The sequence below is a fragment of the Heterodontus francisci genome, chromosome 36 (genome assembly GCF_036365525.1).
Source record: "Heterodontus francisci isolate sHetFra1 chromosome 36, sHetFra1.hap1, whole genome shotgun sequence".
NCBI classification, from domain to species: Eukaryota; Metazoa; Chordata; class Chondrichthyes; order Heterodontiformes; family Heterodontidae; genus Heterodontus; species Heterodontus francisci.
In genome coordinates, this window is record NC_090406.1 from 30629563 (window position 1) to 30649373 (window position 19811).

Consider the following 19811-nt stretch of genomic DNA (forward strand, 5'->3'; position numbering starts at 1 on the left):
CATAGGTCAGAAGGAGGTGCAAGCCATTGATCTGGGCTTGAGCTCCTGATGATGCCATTGGGATCCTGGCAGGGGGATCACTTGAGAGGGGCCTGAGAGGATGGTGGGGTGGACAGCATTGCAGCCACAACTGGCAGGGTGGCCCAGTCAGAACAGCAGTGCTCAAGTACCATGGGCATCGTTCATTCAGGAGGGGAGTCCTCCAGCGAGGAGCAAATCAGAGAGGGAGGGAGGTATAGATTTCTTCCGAGGATGCTGGAGCGTTCAATGTTCCGAATATGATGGAGGGTGCAATGTTCTGAGGATGATGGAGGGTTCAATGTCCCGAGGATGATGGAGGGTTCAATGTTCAAAGGATGTTTGCAGGCCTGACTGTACAGAGGATGTTTGCAGGGATGAGTGCTGTAGCAAAGGACATTTGCATCAGGGCTCGGGTACTGGCAATCTTTAAACAGGGCGCCAGCATTTCCTTCCTAGTGAGGTGACTATGTGGCTGCCACCTCAATGCCCACTTTCGGCCACGGAGTAGTCGGCCACCCAGCCTGCCAGCTGTTAATTGGCCAGCCGGCACGAGATCAGTACAGGAATGGGAGTCAAAGTGGGAGGACTTTCACCACCTGCGTCTGGTTCTGCCTTTCCTTTCATGCTGGGTTCCATAAAATCCCGGCCATTGTGAGTGGGAGCAGTGCTGAGACAGGAGCAGCCAGTAAAGAAATGAGTGAAATCTCTGGACATTACTGTGGATAAATAGTGAAAGATTGTTTCCACTGGTGGACGAATCAGGAACATGGGTTTGGAGATTGAGGATTCTCACTGAAGAACCTAGGGGGAAGGAAAAGGGAAGTTTTTGAACTGAGGGCTATTAGTCAATGGGATGCTTTACCACAAATGGCTAGAGCATTATATGATAGGGAATAGGATAAGTATTTGAAAAGGAGGAATGGAATTACAGGAGTGAGCACCAGTCCCATCACAGCCAGTGGGGCTGAAAGGCCTCTTCCTGTGTGTAATTTTTATCATTTCATGAAAACTCTCCTATATTGCATCTGAGCCCAGGGAGTGGTTCAGAAATGTCAGTGCTGAGCAGAGTTTAGGACGACGTGTACTGTGAGAAGTGCCCCAAATACTGAGCCTGCTGCCCTTCGTGTGATCTCTTAGTTTAGTTCAGGACAGTACATGCTGGCCGGTTTTGACATTCGAAGTCCAAGTGTAGATCGTCTGTGACTGAGGATCCCAGTTCAGAGTTGCCTTTTTCGCACAGAACCTGAATCCAAGGAGATAAGGGAGAGTTGAGGCCTATTAAAAATGGCACTGACTGTGGAGCCTGACCAGACCTTGTGCAGTGCAGGGGGATTCTTGTTGAAGTTACAGAGTAAATATCGGTGGATTATGGGATTACTAATAGTTACAGGTAGTATCAGTGAGTTATTGTCATTACTGTTACTTATGAAAGGCATCTGAATGTTATTTTTATGGCCAGGTGAGGAGGAAGTCTCAGGCTCCCCTTTCGCCCCTTCACTGGTTTGACCGCAATAGGGTTTATCCTTTTTTAACACAGTGATTGAACTTACCACCTCAGTGAGCGCCTGCTCATGTTCCTCTAATCTAATTGCAAAAGAACCAATCAGACAGGTTTTCTTGAGTTCAATAAGAAAAATGTACGTTTATTACACTTAACACTCTACCCCGGTTAAAATTATTAAAATACGTTACACATTCACGCACACATGCCTATGAGAGTCTCACACACACGTAAATAGATTACAGAGGGAAAACAGATTTGGTGGTTGGAGTAAAGTCCAGAATAAATGGAATTTAAATACAGTTTAAAATCTCAAGTCCTCAGCTGAAGTTCTGTTTCTGAAGTTCTCACTGGGCCACGGTTGTGGGCTTGCTTTGCTCAAGACTCCTGAAGGCAAAGAGGGGTTTGATTCTTGTCCCCTGGTTGCTGGCTGTGGCGGTCTGTAGGCTTGAGGGTCTTTTCCAGTTGCAGCCGGGTCTTCCCTTGATCTTTTCTGAGGAAAGAGAGAGACCTGCTTCGTTGATGGCTTTTCAGTTACTCCTGTCTGCTTTCTGTATGACAAAGCTCACGGTCTCTCCAGAGTTGCACAGCAGTCACATGACACCATCAAGCCCTTTTGTTCTTTTAATGAGGTGTTTCTGGAATCTTCTCTGAGATTCAAGGTGCTGTATCTCAAGCTGTCCAGCCACACTTGGAGTGGGAGGTTGGCTCTTACAAAGTCAATGGGTGTAGATGGTCCCCTGGCGACCATGCTGATAAGGCCATTCCAGGTAATTTAATCACCAAAAGCACCCCATTGTTCTGGCTAGGCTGAATCAGACTTATTGTCTCCAGTCTGATCTTTTGGTGTTTCAAATGTATATTGCAGTGGCCACCTTGGCTGCCAGTTTACTTTTTAAAAAGTTACTTGTAAGAATTTCCAGTAAAGGTCTAATGTGTTATGGCACGACTGCTCAGAACAAAGCTCCCAATCAAAATATATGATTCTGATTGCGGTGGAAGCAACGCACTGTCAATTCAGTCCCGCCACCCCACAGGTCGCATAACATATATCTTTAAGCTTTCCCAAATCAAAGAAAGCAGCAGCCAAATTGAACAATCTGGTAACCCCCGAATGAGGCAAACCAACCAGGTATCTTTAGATATTAACAAACTAACTATTTATTAGAAAACAAACTACAATCTTAAACACTACTAAGATAAACCAATAACCCATTTGGCATATAGGGTTTTCATGACATTACCAATATTACTGTTAGTCCTCGGTGTCATTTCAGTTACAATTAGTTACTGGTATAATTAAGACCTTATAACTTATTTAAAATTTTAACTCTCACATTCGCAAACATATACCCAAACTATCAGAAGTTTGGTGTCTAATTAGCTGCTTGAAAAAGAATAGAATAACAATAAAGTCTTTGCAGATTTACACTCCTGATGAAGTGGAATCTTCAAATGTGGAACAGTCCAAGGTTGCTTGAAGTCTTCCAAGGCCTGATGAATTCAACGATAGCAGTTCAGCAATTACAGTTCAGTAGTTGAAGCATCAAACCCTTCTTCTTTCTGGCGATGAACACAGTAGATCGACAAATAGCTACTTTTTTAAAAAGAATTAATCTGGTTTGACTTTTCAGAATTCTGAGAGAGAATAATAAACAGGGTTTAAATAGACTGAGAGAGATCTCCTATTTCTTTCAGTACATGCTGGAACAGCGTGTCAAATGTCTCTGAACAAGCAGTTTGTTGCCAGCTAGTTTCAAAGTCAAACGGCAGCATTATATGTCCTGTTCTCTCTTTCCGTATGGCTGTAGCCAGGGCAACCAAGATGCATTTTCCGATAACTTCTGAAGCTGGCTACCTTAAAGAAGTAGTGATCTCTTGCAGCCTTAAAGGCACATTGCATATTTCGCCCCCAAAAAACAGGGTCATGACAAATGCAAGGTTCCAACCTATGAAATTAATATTTCCCATTTGGCATATAGGGTTTTCAATACATTACCAATATTACTATTAGTCCTCAGTGTCATTTCAGTTATGATTAGTTACTGGTACAATTAAGTTTCCACCCACCTCTGGTTTCCCTCCTGTGAATTCCTCCTCCATATTTGGTATTCCCCCTTCCCCATCCTCACTTCCCAGTCCTTAATTTCCCCTCTTCAACAGCAGGTAAAAGCGCCAACTTATGTTGCACCACGGACATTTAACAAAATTATTGACTCAGCCATGGACATGGGGACAATTAATTTGTATATAAAGTGTATAGCCAACCTAATGCCATCAAACCACAGTCTGATTTAAAACGCATTTCACCTTATTTAGTGAGTACCTGTTTTTGCTTGCACAAGTAGTCAGTGTCTGCTCACACACTTGATGTAGCGATGCGGAGAATCCAGATAGTTTTAGTTTAGTTTAGTTTAGAGATACAGCACTGAAACAGGTCCTTCGGCCCACCGAGTCTGTGCCGACCATCAACCACCCATTTATACAAATCCTACACTAATCCTATATCCCTAGCACATCTCCACCTGTCCCGAGATTCTCCTACCACCTGCCTATACTAGGGACAATTTATAATGGCCAATTTACCTATCAACCTGCAAGTCTTTTGGCTGTGGGAGGAAACCGGAGCACCCGGCGAAAACCCACGCAGACACAGGGAGAACTTGCAAACTCCACACAGGCAGTACCCAGAATTGAACCTGGGTGGCTGGAGCTGTGAGGCTGCGGTGCTAACCACTGCGCCACTGTGCCGCCCTGAACTCAGGGCGGAATTTGAGGTTTTTGGCAGCCTTCTTAAAATAAATTGGAACTCGCCGGAAAAACCCAAACTTGTCCTGAGTTTGGAAACTACTTTTCCCGCTCTAAGAACCTGTCAGCTGTGAAACTGATGGCTCTGAATATTTTTAAAGTCGGACTTGTCTGGAAAGAAGTCACTGGGAAATTTCCCATTCCTGAAATTAACAGTCACGGACCTCAAAATTTTTATGATGGACACTGGTGTCCGTGTACCGACATGCAGCCAAGCCCTGTTCATCAGCTCATGGGTGACTTCCCATTTGCCGGAACATCTCGCACAACAGCTGCTGGCGTGAAACTACAAGTAAAGTTACTCAACTACAGGGAAGCCGACCTCTACAAATTAAATGCAATAATATTTGCAGATGTCACATGATCAGATGTCATGTGGTCGGACATCACGTGATCAAGCCTCCATGAATACCTCCAACAAAGTTGGCAACCTATATAAATTAGTACTGTAGGCCTCCGGCTGCATAAGTAAGTCATCAGGCCTGATTTCCTACAATAAGGCCTCAGATGTTTCTGTTAAGTAACATTAGGCTGTCACCACCTGCCAAACACTGGACTTCCTCAGAGTTTGTTTATACAAACACTTCTATTGTGCACATTTGCTGAGCTGTTTTTTTATATAAACGTACAAATGCTTAACATCACTCATCTGGGCTCCTGAGGATTTCAGATAACGTTCTGTTGTTTCAGACTGTCTTTAAAGAGAAGTCTATCTGCGGTTCTGTGAGTGCAGTATCCATTTCGTTACAGGCAGCCGCAATCCTGTCGATGAGTCTCTGCAGAGATACATTGACAGGTTTGCGGCTGCCTGCAACGAATTTGGCCTAACCATCAGCCTCAAGAAAATGAACATCATGGGAGTCCGATTGTTTCAAGCCTGTGTCCTCAGTACATTGCTCTATGGCAGCGATGCCTGGACAACGTATGTCAGCCAAGAGTGACGTCTCAATTCATTCCATCTTTGCTGCCTCCGGAGAATCCTTGGCATCAGGTGGCAGGACTGTATCTCCAACACAGAAGTCCTCGAGGCGGCCGACATCCCCAGCATATACACCCTACTGAGCCAGCGGTGCTTGAGATGGCTTGGCCATGTGAGCCACATGGAAGATGGCAGGATCCACAAGGACGCATTGTACAATAAGCTCGTCACTGGTATCAGACCCACCGGCTGTCCATGTCTTCGCTTTAAAGCCGTCTGCAAACGCGACATGAAGTCCTGTGACATTGACCACAAGTCGTGGGAGTCAGTTGCCAGTGATCGCCAGAGCTGGCAGACAGCCATAAAGGCGGGGCTAAAGAGTGGCGAGTCGAAGAGACTTAGCTGTTGGCAGGAAAAAAGACAGAAGCGCAAGGGGAGAGCCAACTGTGTAACAGCCCCGACAATCAATTTTATCTGCAGCACCTATGGAAGAGCCTGTCACTCTAGAATTGGCTTTTATAGCCACTCCAGGCACTGTTTCACAAACCACTGACCACCTCTAGGCACTTACCCATTGTCTCTCGAGACAAGGAGGCCAAAGAAGAAGTATCCATTTACCCAGTCGCGTAATTAATCAGATGTTGATTCCACTTTTAAACCATAAACCATATTGATCAACACAATTCACATTCAGTTTGAAGATCTTCCTCAGAGCTGCCTTCCCCTCATCATTACAGTACAGCCTTGTTGCCTTGAACATTTCTTATTGGGTGAATGGATATCATGTCATTTTATAATGTTTCATTCTATTTTACATGAAGTGAATGAGGCCAAAGTGGGTGACTGAGAGAGTGAGTATGTGGCTGTGAGAGTGAGTTTGATGGTGATGGTATGAGGATGAGAGTGAGGCTGTTAGCGTGTGAGGCTGAGAAGGTGGGCGATATGTGTAAATGTGAGTGTATGATTGTTTATATGTGAATGGGAGTGAGTGTGTATATGTCTGTGTAATGGTTGCAAGCAACAGAAGCAAAAATTGATACCTGCTAATCTAAACTCAAGAGTTACTCTGGAGTAAAGGTGTTCATTGAACATTTGTTGATTATCTAATGCTGTCCTAGAAGATTACAAATAGATTGGCCATTTTAAGTGCGGTATCCTGTTCAAGCACACGAGCATATGTTGGTTTCTGGCATTGTGTAGATTATTCTCCCTTTCCCTCCCTTGGATCATACCCCACCACCCCTCCCCCACTCCCTGCCCGACCAACCAGCCAGATGCTCAGAGCCTTCTGCCAATGTTATTCTCTGGAAGGACACTAGGAGGTACACAAACTAGTCCATGCTCGTCACCATAAGGTATTGGCCACATCACTGCCACCTCCCTGATGTCACAGCTGAGGTTCTGGTTTCTCTCAGTGTTGAATGACAGGTTTGAACTTTCATCCCACAGACCTGCAGTACACCCAGAATTTCTATATTTTTGTGAATTTTCTTTAACAAAATACTAAGCAGTTTGTCATGCTGACATGTTTTGAGATGGCTCAGTGGGGTTCCAAGTCCTTAATTGAATGTTCAAAACCCTTGTCCTTCAGTCAATGATTTTCCAGCTCTTTGTCCATATTTTGATATTTCTGTCTTTCACCTTCCAGATGTTGATGAATGCAGCACCATTTCTGGAGTCTGCGATGGAGGCGAATGCTCAAACACAGTTGGTAGCTACGTCTGCAATTGTCCACGCGACTTTGTCACAAGCCTGGATGGCTCCAGGTGTATTGGTAAGTTTGACAGATCTTTCAGTAAAAAGGAGCCCATTATTGTAGGGAGCCAATCACTGTCGGGAGTAAATCACGGTAAGGGGCCAATCACGGTCAGGGGCCAATCACGGTCAGGGGCCAACCACTGTTGGGCGCCAATAACTGTCTGGAACCAATCACTGTCGGGAGACAATCACTGTCGGGAACCAATCACTGAAGGCAACCCGTCACTGTCCCCAGCGTACAACATCCATACCTAAAACTGGGAGCGATAGCTTCCTAAAAATAAACCCCTTGAGTCACAACCATTTCTAACTCCAGGGCCTCAGCGTACTTCATTGTTTACAGGCTCTGGATCAATGTGTGTTCTCTATTTAAAGCTAATGATTCAGCCTGTAGCTGCTAACACTACTCAGGAAGCACACTGTGCCAGTGAAAGGGTTGAACCTTTCCAACAACATTATTTCAAAGTGAGCCAAAAATCAAATACTTGGCAGGCTTGAGTTTGGATAAGGCTGGAATGCTTTTGTTCCAAATATTCCTGCCAGTACTGGAATGGGAGTTTGGAGCTGAGCCTGGCCAGTGATGTGAGCGTTTTGGGACTCCAGCAACTCATTCTCTTCCAACCACACACAAGCACCCTTTGTTACACTTTACAAAAGTAAAATTCCCAATCAGTCACTCAGTTTCTGTACAGAGCAGATTATCCAACTGACCCTGCTGCTTTTAATCATTAGTGAAGGCCCACTGCCCTCAGTACAGCACCAAATCAAGAATGGGGGAGGAAGGCAATGTTATCAGGAAGTAGTGACGAGGTGATACCAAGTTTAGGTTGTAAAATGCCTGCGGATTCCAGGAGTAAGGAAATCCTGCCGGATTGATTTTTAATTTTTCAATATTAGATATTATTATACATGTACTTTCCTTCCCATTCCTGAAGATGCTATCTCTCTCACAGCGGTACGGTTTCCTGGGCATTGCTGCTTGCTGGGGTACAGTTCCATAGACATTGGCTCTTGCTGGGGTACAGTTCCCTGGATAATGCCTCTTGCTGGGGTACATTTCCCCAGACATTAACTCTCACTGGCGTAGACTACTCAAGCCACTGACCTCGCCACTCCCCTGATGCTGGCAGCCACCTTCTGCAGATCTTAAGTAGCTAGCCTTGACCTGGGAGCTTGAACGGTGTCTATTGATATACTTTGGGAGTCACAACCACACCCGATACTCTTCTCCATTGATATACACACACATCTTTGTTGTGGGAGAGGGAGTCCCTGGACAATGTTGAGGGAAACCCTAGCTAATTTTTCTGAGGTTTGTCCCTCAATATTGGTGCAGGTTCAGGATTCAAAAGACAAAGGGAGATTTTGCCAGCGATAGCAATAAATGTCCTGAGCAGTAAGGCTGTGACTTTTGGCTGCACAATATCAAATCCTGTCTGTGTCAGAGTCAGAATGCCAAGTAAAGTTTCACTCTGAACTTCGTTTTTGTTCAAAGTCAGAACAAGAGGGGGTGTCAGTACTCACAGCTGAGCCAGCCTATCACAACATACACACATTAATACTTCTGCTGTTCCCATAAACTAACAGTGAGAGTGTCCGTAATCCAGCAGTGTCTAACAACCTCAAAAGTATTGGAGGTTCTTATGTCAGCTTAAAGTGCAATACCACAGAATTCATGACTGAAACAAAAGCTTTTTTTCCAAATGCTACAGGGGCTGTAACAGTTACTTGTTAATAGAGTCCAATAAGATATCTTTGAACAAGAACAACATAGTGCAGATCCTGGAAACCTGAAGCATAACCAGAATGATATTTTTGAAGCTATCTGGGAGTGGGGAGAGTTGTGGGTCACCCATCATCAGGACATCAACATATATCGGGAATTCATCATGTTGAACATGAGGGGTGAATCTAAGCGTGAAGGAAGCTCTCAGGCAATGAAGCCAAGCTGTTATTTAATGTGGTATAACTTCTCACCCTGGGAAATAATCAAGTGACAACGGAAGGGATCTTATAAATGGGGAACCTTCCAAATTTATAGTTCCTTCCTCATTGAGAGAATGACAACAGATTACATTGACCCTCATCTACCAAACCAACTGAAATCGTGATCGCAGCTGGAAGGTATGTGTAGATATCTGGTGATGACAGCATTAAGCTTGGCTGTGAGACCATGGAATTTCAATATCCTGTTGACAAACCTTAGTGTAGATGGGCGGATACTGAGCTATCACAGTCCTCAATGTAGATGGACTGATACTGAGCTATCACTGTCCTCAATGTAGATGGACTGATACTGAGCTATCACTGTCCTCAATGTAGATGGACTGATACTGAGCTATCACTGTCCTCAATGTAGATGGACTGATACTGAGCTATCACTGTCCTCAATGTAGATGGACTGATACTGAGCAATCACTGTCCTCAATGTAGATGGGCTGATACAGAGTTATCACTGTACTCAATATAGAGGGGTGATGCTGAGCTATTACTGTTCTCAGTGTAGAAGGGAGTGATACTGAGCTATCACTGTTCTCAGTGTAGATGGAGTGAAACTGGGCGATCACTGTCCTCGATGTAGATGGAGTGATACTGAGCTATCACTGTCCTCAATGTAGATGGAGTGATACTGAGCTATCACTGTCCAACATGTAGATGGGCTGATACTGAGCTATTACTGTCCTCAATGTAGATGGAGTGATACTGAGCGATCACTGTCCTCAATGTAGATGGAGTGATAATGAGCTATCACTGTCCTCAATGTAGATGGAGTGATACTGAGCTATCACTGTCCTCAATGTAGATGGAGTGATACAGAGCTATTACTGTCCTCAATGTAGATGGTGATACTGAGCTATCACTGTACTCATTATAGAGGGGTGATGCTGAGCTATTACTGTCCTCAATGTAGATGGGCTGATACCGAGCTATCACTGTTCTCAATGTAGATGGAGTGATACTGAGCTATCACTCTCCTCAATGTAGATGGGCTGATACTGAGCTATCACTGTCCTCAATGTAGATACGGTGATACTGAGCTATTACTGTCCTCAGTGTAGATGGGCTGATACTGAGCTATCACTGTTCTCAGTGTAGATGGGCTGATACTGAGCTATCACTATTCTCAGTGTAGATGGAGTGATACTGAGCTATCACTGTTCTCAGTGTAGATGGGCTGATACTGAGCTATCACTGTTCTCAGTGTAGATGGGCTGATACCGAGCTATCACTGTCCTCAATGTAGATGGAGTGATACTGAGCTATCACTGTTCTCAGTGTAGATGGGCTGATACTGAGCTATCACTGTCCTCAATGTAGATGGGCTGATACTGAGCTATCACTGTTCTCAGTGTAGATGGGCTGATACTGAGCTATCACTGTCCTCAATGTAGATTGGCTGATACTGAGCTATCACTGTTCTCAGTGTAGATGGTGATACTGAGCTATCACTGTTCTCTGTGTAGATGGGCTGATACTGAGCTAATACTGTTCTCAGTGTAGATGGGCTGATACTGAGCTATCACTGTCCTCAATGTAGATGGGGTGATACTGAGCTATCACTATTCTCAGTGTAGATGGAGTGATACTGAGCTATCACTGTTCTCAGTGTAGATGGGGTGATACCGAGCTATTACTTTTCTCAGTGTAGATGGGGTGATACTGAGCTATCACTGTTCTCAGTGTCGATGGGGTGATACTGAGCTATTACTGTTCTCAATGTAGATGGGCTGATACTAAGCTATCACTGTTCTCAGTGTAGATGGGGTGATACTGAGCTATCACTGTTCTCAGTGTAGATGGGCTGATACTAAGCTATCACTGTTCTCAGTGTAGATGGAGTGATACTGAGCTATCACTGTCCTCAATGTAGATGGGGTGATACTGAGCTATTACTGTTCTCAATGTAGATGGGCTGATACTGAGTTATCACTTTACTCAATATAGAGGGCTGATACTGAGCTATCACTGTTCTCAGTGTAGATGGGCTGATACTGAGCTATCACTGTTCTCAGTGTAGATGGGGTGATACTGAGTTATCACTTTACTCAATATAGAGGGCTGATACCGAGCCATCACTGTTCTCAATGTAGATGGGCTGATACTAAGCTATCATTGTTCTCAGTGTACATGGGGTGATACTGAGCTATCACTGTACTCAATATAGAGGGGTGATGCTGAGCTGTCACTGTCCTCAATGTAGATGTGTATTACTGAGCTTTCATTGTTCTCAATTGAGATGGGGTGATGCTGAGCTATAACTGTCCTTAATGTAGATGGGGTGATACTGAGTTATCACTGTCCGCGATGGAGATGGGGTGATACTGAGCTATCTCTGTTCTCAGTGTAGAAGGGAGTGATACTGAGCTATCACTGTACTCAATATAGAGGGGTGATGCTGAGCTCTTTCTGTCCTCAGTGTAGATGGGCTGATACTGAGCTATCACTGTCCTCAATGTCGATGGAGTGATACTGAGCTATCACTGTTCTCAGTGTAGATGGGGTGATACTGAGCTATCACTGTCCTCAATATAGAGGGGTGTTACTGAGTTGTCACTGTCCTCAATGTAGATGGGCTGATACTGAGCTATCACTGTCCTCAATGTAGATGGAGTGATACTGAGCTATCACTGTTCTCAGTGTACAGGGGGTGATACTGAGCTATCACTGTTCTCAGTGTAGATGGGGTGATACTGAGCTATTACTGTTCTCAGTGTAGATGGGGTGATACTGAGCTATCACTGTTCTCAGTGTACAGGGGGTGATACTGAGCTATTACTGTTCTCAGTGTAGATGGGGTGATACTGAGCTATCACTGTTCTCAGTGTACAGGGGGTGATACTGAGCTATTACTGTTCTCAGTGTAGATGGGGTGATACTGAGCTATCACTGTTCTCAGTGTACAGGGGGTGATACTGAGCTATTACTGTTCTCAGTGTAGATGGGCTGATACTGAGCTATCACTGTTCTCAGTGTAGATGGGGTGATACTGAGCTATCACTGTTCTCAGTGTAGATGGAGTGATACTGAGCTATCACTGTGCTCAATGTAGATGGGCTGATACTGAGTTATCACTGTCCTCAATGCAGATGGGGTGATACTGAGCTATCACTGTACTCAATATAGAGGGGTGATGCTGAGCTATCACTGTTCTCAGTGTAGAAGGGAGTGATACTGAGCTATCACTGTCCTCAATATAGAGGGGTGTTACTGAGTTGTCACTGTCCTCAATGTAGATGGGCTGGTACTGAGCTATCACTGTTCTCAGTGCAGATGGAGTGATACTGAGTTATCACTGTCCTCAATGTAGAGGGGTGTTACTGAGTTGTCACTGTCCTCAATGTAGATGGGCTGGTACTGAGCTATCACTGTTCTCAGTGCAGATGGAGTGATACTGAGCTATCACTGTCCTCAATGTAGATGGGGTGATACCGCGCTATCACTGTCCTCAATGTAGAAGGGCTGATACTGCGTTATCACTGTCCGCATTGTAGATGGAGTGATATTGAGCTATCACTGTTCTCAGTGTACAGGGGGTGATACTGAGCTATTACTGTTCTCAGTGTAGATGGGCTGATACTGAGCTATCACTGTTCTCAGTGTAGATGGGGTGATACTGAGCTATCACTGTTCTCAGTGTACAGGGGGTGATACTGAGCTATTACTGTTCTCAGTGTAGATGGGCTGATACTGAGCTATCACTGTTCTCAGTGTAGATGGGGTGATACTGAGCTATCACTGTTCTCAGTGTAGATGGAGTGATACTGAGCTATCACTGTGCTCAATGTAGATGGGCTGATACTGAGTTATCACTGTCCTCAATGCAGATGGGGTGATACTGAGCTATCACTGTACTCAATGTAGATGGGCTGATACTGAGTTATCACTGTACTCAATATAGAGGGGTGATGCTGAGCTATCACTGTCCTCAATATAGAGGGGTGTTACTGAGTTGTCACTGTCCTCAATGTAGATGGGCTGGTACTGAGCTATCACTGTTCTCAGTGCAGATGGGCTGATACTGAGCTATCACTGTTCTCAATGTGGAAGGGCTGATACTGCGTTATCACTGTCCGCATTGTAGATGGAGTGATACTGAGTTATCACTGTACTCAATGTAGATGGAGTGATACTGAGCTATCACTGTCCTCAATGTAGATGGAGTGATACTGAGCTATCACTGTCCTCAATGTAGATGGGCTTATACTGAGCTATCACTGTCCTCAATGTAGATGGAGTGAAACTGGGCGATCACTGTCCTCGATGTAGATGGAGTGATACTGAGCTATCACTGTCCTCAGTGTAGATGGGGTGATACTGAGCTATCACTGTTCTCAATGTAGATGGGCTGATACTAAGCTATCACTGTTCTCAGTGTAGATGGGGTGATACTGAGCTATAACTGTACTCAATGTAGATGGGCTGATACTGAGTTTTCACTTTACTCAATATAGAGGGGTGATACTGAGTTTTCACTTTACTCAATATAGAGGGGTGATGCTGAGCTATCACTGTCCTCAATGTAGATGTGTATTACTGAGCTTTCATTGTTCTCAATGTAGATGGGAGTGATACTGAGTTATCACTGTACTCAATAGAGAGGGGTGATGCTGAGCTCTTTCTGTCCTCAGTGTAGATGGGCTGATACTGAGCTATCACTGTCCTCAATGTCGATGGAGTGATACTGAGCTATCACTGTTCTCAGTGTAGAAGGGAGTGATACTGAGTTATCACTGTACTCAATATAGAGGGGTGATGCTGAGCTATCACAGTCCTCAATGTAGATGGAGTGAAACTGGGCGATCACTGTCCTCGATGTAGATGGGCTGATACTGAGTTATCACTGTACTCAATATAGAGGGGTGATGCTGAGCTATCACTGTTCTCAGTGTAGATGGGGTGATACTGAGCTATCACTGTCCTCAATGTAGATGGGGTGATACTGAGCTATCACTGTCCTCAATGTAGATGGGGTGGTACTGAGCTATCACTGTTCTCAGTGCAGATGGAGTGATACTGAGCTATAACTGTCCTTAATGTAGATGGGGTGATACTGAGTTATCACTGTCCGCGATGGAGATGGGGTGATACTGAGCTATCTCTGTTCTCAGTGTAGAAGGGAGTGATACTGAGCTATCACTGTACTCAATATAGAGGGGTGATGCTGAGCTCTTTCTGTCCTCAGTGTAGATGGGCTGATACTGAGCTATCACTGTCCTCAATGTCGATGGAGTGATACTGAGCTATCACTGTTCTCAGTGTAGATGGGGTGATACTGAGCTATCACTGTCCTCAATATAGAGGGGTGTTACTGAGTTGTCACTGTCCTCAATGTAGATGGGCTGATACTGAGCTATCACTGTCCTCAATGTAGATGGAGTGATACTGAGCTATCACTGTCCTCAATATAGAGGGGTGTTACTGAGTTGTCACTGTCCTCAATGTAGATGGGGTGATACTGAGCTATCACTGTCCTCAATATAGAGGGGTGTTACTGAGTTGTCACTGTCCTCAATGTAGATGGGCTGATACTGAGCTATCACTGTCCTCAATGTAGATGGAGTGATACTGAGCTATCACTGTTCTCAGTGTACAGGGGGTGATACTGAGCTATCACTGTTCTCAGTGTAGATGGGGTGATACTGAGCTATTACTGTTCTCAGTGTAGATGGGGTGATACTGAGCTATCACTGTTCTCAGTGTAGATGGGGTGATACTGAGCTATCACTGTCCTCAATGTAGATGGGGTGATACTGAGCTATCACTGTCCTCAATATAGAGGGGTGTTACTGAGTTGTCACTGTCCTCAATGTAGATGGGCTGATACTGAGCTATCACTGTCCTCAATGTAGATGGAGTGATACTGAGCTATCACTGTTCTCAGTGTACAGGGGGTGATACTGAGCTATCACTGTTCTCAGTGTAGATGGGGTGATACTGAGCTATTACTGTTCTCAGTGTAGATGGGGTGATACTGAGCTATCACTGTTCTCAGTGTACAGGGGGTGATACTGAGCTATTACTGTTCTCAGTGTAGATGGGGTGATACTGAGCTATCACTGTTCTCAGTGTACAGGGGGTGATACTGAGCTATTACTGTTCTCAGTGTAGATGGGGTGATACTGAGCTATCACTGTTCTCAGTGTACAGGGGGTGATACTGAGCTATTACTGTTCTCAGTGTAGATGGGCTGATACTGAGCTATCACTGTTCTCAGTGTAGATGGGGTGATACTGAGCTATCACTGTTCTCAGTGTAGATGGAGTGATACTGAGCTATCACTGTGCTCAATGTAGATGGGCTGATACTGAGTTATCACTGTCCTCAATGCAGATGGGGTGATACTGAGCTATCACTGTACTCAATATAGAGGGGTGATGCTGAGCTATCACTGTTCTCAGTGTAGAAGGGAGTGATACTGAGCTATCACTGTCCTCAATATAGAGGGGTGTTACTGAGTTGTCACTGTCCTCAATGTAGATGGGCTGGTACTGAGCTATCACTGTTCTCAGTGCAGATGGAGTGATACTGAGTTATCACTGTCCTCAATGTAGAGGGGTGTTACTGAGTTGTCACTGTCCTCAATGTAGATGGGCTGGTACTGAGCTATCACTGTTCTCAGTGCAGATGGAGTGATACTGAGCTATCACTGTTCTCAATGTAGATGGGCTGATACTAAGCTATCACTGTTCTCAGTGTAGATGGGGTGATACTGAGCTATAACTGTACTCAATGTAGATGGGCTGATACTGAGTTTTCACTTTACTCAATATAGAGGGGTGATACTGAGTTTTCACTTTACTCAATATAGAGGGGTGATGCTGAGCTATCACTGTCCTCAATGTAGATGTGTATTACTGAGCTTTCATTGTTCTCAATGTAGATGGGAGTGATACTGAGTTATCACTGTACTCAATAGAGAGGGGTGATGCTGAGCTATCACTGTCCTCAATGTAGATGTGTATTACTGAGCTTTCATTGTTCTCAATGTAGATGGGGTGATACTGAGCTATCACTGTTCTCAGTGTAGATGGGCTGATACTGAGTTATCACTGTACTCAATATAGAGGGGTGATGCTGAGCTATTACTGTCCTCAATGTAGATGGGGTGATACTGAGCTACCTCTGTTCTCAGTGTAGATGGGGTGATACTGAGCTATCACTGTACTCAATATAGAGGGGTGATGCTGAGCTATCACTGTCCTCAATGTAGATGGGGTGATACCGAGCTATCACTGTCCTCAATGTAGAAGGGCTGATACTGAGTTATCACTGTCCTCAATGTAGATGGGGTGATACTGAGCTATCACTGTCCTCAGTGGAGAAGGGAGTGATACTGAGCTATCACTGTCCTCAATAGAGAGGGGTGATACCGAGCTATCACTGTCCTCAATGTAGAAGGGCTGATACTGAGCTATAACTGTACTCAATATAGAGGGGTGATGCTGAGCTGTTACTGTCCTCAGTGTAGATGGGCTGATACTGAGCTATCACTGTCCTCAATCTAGATGGCGTGATACTGAGCTATCACTGTCCTCAATCTAGATGGAGTGATACTGAGCTATCACTGTCCTCAATCTAGATGGAGTGATACTGAGCTATCACTGTTCTCAGTGTAGAAGGGAGTGATACTGAGCTATCACTGTCCTCAATATAGAGGGGTGATACTGAGTTGTCACTGTCCTCAATGTAGATGGGCTGATACTGAGCTATCACTGTCCTCAATGTAGATGGGGTGATAATGAGCTATCACTGTTCTCAGTGTAGAAGGGAGTGATACTGAGCTATCACTGTCCTCAAGGTAGGTGGAGTGAAACTGGGCGATCACTGTCCTCGATGTAGATGGAGTGATACTGAGCTATCACTGTCCTCAATGTAGATGGAGTGATACTGAGCTATTACTGTCCTCAATGTAGATGGACTGATACTGAGCTATCACTGTCCTCAATGTAGATGGAGTGATACTTCGCTATTACAGTCCTCAATGTAGATGGGCTGATACCGAGTTATCACTGTACTCAATATAGAGGGGTGATACTGAGCTATCACTGTTCTCAGTGTAGATGGGCTGATACTGAGTTATCACTTTACTCAATATAGAGGGGTGATACTGAGCTATCACTGTCCTCAATGTAGATGGAGTGATACTGAGCTATCACTGTTCTCAGTGTTGATGGGCTGATACTGAGCTATCACTGTTCTCAGTGTAGATGGGGTGATACTGAGCTATCACTGTTAGTGCAGATGGGGTGATACTGAGCTATCACTGTCCTCAATGTAGATGGGGTGATACTGAGCTATCACTGTACTCAATATCGAGGGGTGATGCTGAGCTGTAACTGTCCTCAATGTAGATGGGGTGATACTGAGCTATCACTGTACTCAATGTAGAAGGGCTGCTACTGAGTTATCACTGTCCTCAATGTAGATGGAGTGATGCTGAGCTGTCACTGTTCACAGTGTAGATGGGCTGATACTGAGTTTTCACTGTACTCAATATAGGGGGGTGATACTGAGCTTTCATTGTTCTCAGTGTAGATGGGGTGATACTGAGCTTTCATTGTTCTCAATGTAGATGGGGTGATACTGAGCTTTCACTGTTCTCAGTGTAGATGGGGTGATACTGAGCTTTCATTGTTCTCAATGTAGATGGGGTGATACTGAGCTTTCATTGTTCTCAATGTAGATGGGGTGATACTGAGCTTTCACTGTTCTCAATGTAGATGGGGTGATACTGAGCTTTCATTGTTCTCAATGTAGATGGGGTGATACTGAGCTTTCACTGTTCTCAGTGTAGATGGGGTGATACTGAGTTATCACTGTTCTCAGTGTAGATGGGGTGATACTGAGCTATCACTGTTCTCAGTGTAGATGGGGTGATACTGAGCTATCACTGTCCTCAATGTAGATGGGGTGATACCGAGCTATCACTGTACTCAATATAGAGGGGTGATGCTGAGCTATCACTGTCCTCAATGTAGAAGGGCTGATACTGAGTTATCACTGTCCTCAATATAGATGGAGTGATACTGAGCTATCTCTGTTCTCAGTGGAGAAGGGAGTGATACTGAGCTATCACTGTCCTCAATAGAGAGGGGTGATACCGAGCTATCACTGTCCTCAATGTAGAAGGGCTGATACTGAGCTATCACTGTACTCAATATAGAGGGGTGATGCTGAGCTATTACTGTCCTCAATGTAGATGGGGTGATACCGAGCTATCACTGTACTCAATATAGAGGGGTGATGCTGAGCTATCACTGTCCTCAATGTAGAAGGGCTGATACTGAGTTATCACTGTCCTCAATATAGATGGAGTGATACTGAGCTATCTCTGTTCTCAGTGTAGAAGGGAGTGATACTGAGCTATCACTGTCCTCAATATAGAGGGGTGATACTGAGTTGTCACTGTCCTCAATGTAGATGGGCTGATACTGAGCTATCACTGTCCTCAATGTAGATGGGGTGATAATGAGCTATCACTGTTCTCAGTGTAGAAGGGAGTGATACTGAGCTATCACTGTCCTCAAGGTAGGTGGGCTGATACCGAGCTATCACTGTCCTCAATGTAGAAGGGCTGATACTGAGCTATAACTGTACTCAATATAGAGGGGTGATGCTGAGCTGTTACTGTCCTCAGTGTAGATGGGCTGATACCGAGCTATCACTGTCCTCAATGTAGATGGAGTGATACTGAGCTATCACTGTTCTCAATGTCGATGGAGTGATACTGAGCTATCACTGTTCTCAATGTAGATGGGGTGATACTGAGTTGTCACTGTCCTCAATGTAGATGGGCTGATAATGAGCTATCACTGTTCTCAGTGTAGAAGGGAGTGATACTGAGCTATCACTGTTCTCAGTGTAGATGGAGTGAAACTGGGCGATCACTGTCCTCGATGTAGATGGAGTGATACTGAGCTATCACTGTCCTCAATGTAGATGGAGTGATACTTCGCTATTACAGTCCTCAATGTAGATGGGCTGATACCGAGTTATCACTGTACTCAATATAGAGGGGTGATACTGAGCTATCACTGTCCTCAATGTAGATGGGGTGATACTGAGCTATCACTGTACTCAATATCGAGGGGTGATGCTGAGCTGTAACTGTCCTCAATGTAGAAGGGCTGCTACTGAGTTATCACTGTCCTCAATGTAGATGGAGTGATGCTGAGCTGTCACTGTTCACAGTGTAGATGGGCTGATACTGAGTTTTCACTGTACTCAATATAGGGGGGTGATACTGAGCTTTCATTGTTCTCAGTGTAGATGGGGTGATACTGAGCTTTCATTGTTCTCAATGTAGATGGGGTGATACTGAGCTTTCACTGTTCTCAGTGTAGATGGGGTGATACTGAGCTTTCATTGTTCTCAATGTAGATGGGGTGATACTGAGCTTTCATTGTTCTCAATGTAGATGGGGTGATACTGAGCTTTCACTGTTCTCAATGTAGATGGGGTGATACTGAGCTTTCATTGTTCTCAATGTAGATGGGGTGATACTGAGCTTTCACTGTTCTCAGTGTAGATGGGGTGATACTGAGTTATCACTGTTCTCAGTGTAGATGGGGTGATACTGAGCTATCACTGTTCTCAGTGTAGATGGGGTGATACTGAGCTATCACTGTCCTCAATGTAGATGGGGTGATACCGAGCTATCACTGTACTCAATATAGAGGGGTGATGCTGAGCTATCACTGTCCTCAATGTAGAAGGGCTGATACTGAGTTATCACTGTCCTCAATATAGATGGAGTGATACTGAGCTATCTCTGTTCTCAGTGGAGAAGGGAGTGATACTGAG

General features: G+C 44.6%; 1 protein-coding gene across 1 annotated transcript in view; it reads left to right on the forward strand.

The window, feature by feature from the left end:
* The window catches only part of fbn2b (fibrillin 2b), a 245998-nt gene that overhangs the window by 76291 nt on the left and 149896 nt on the right, over positions 1 to 19811 (forward strand). Inside the window, exon 8 of the mRNA XM_068016449.1 lies at positions 6898 to 7023. Within this exon, the coding sequence (XP_067872550.1) occupies positions 6898 to 7023 (126 nt within the window). The remainder of the gene's footprint in view (positions 1 to 6897; positions 7024 to 19811) is intronic.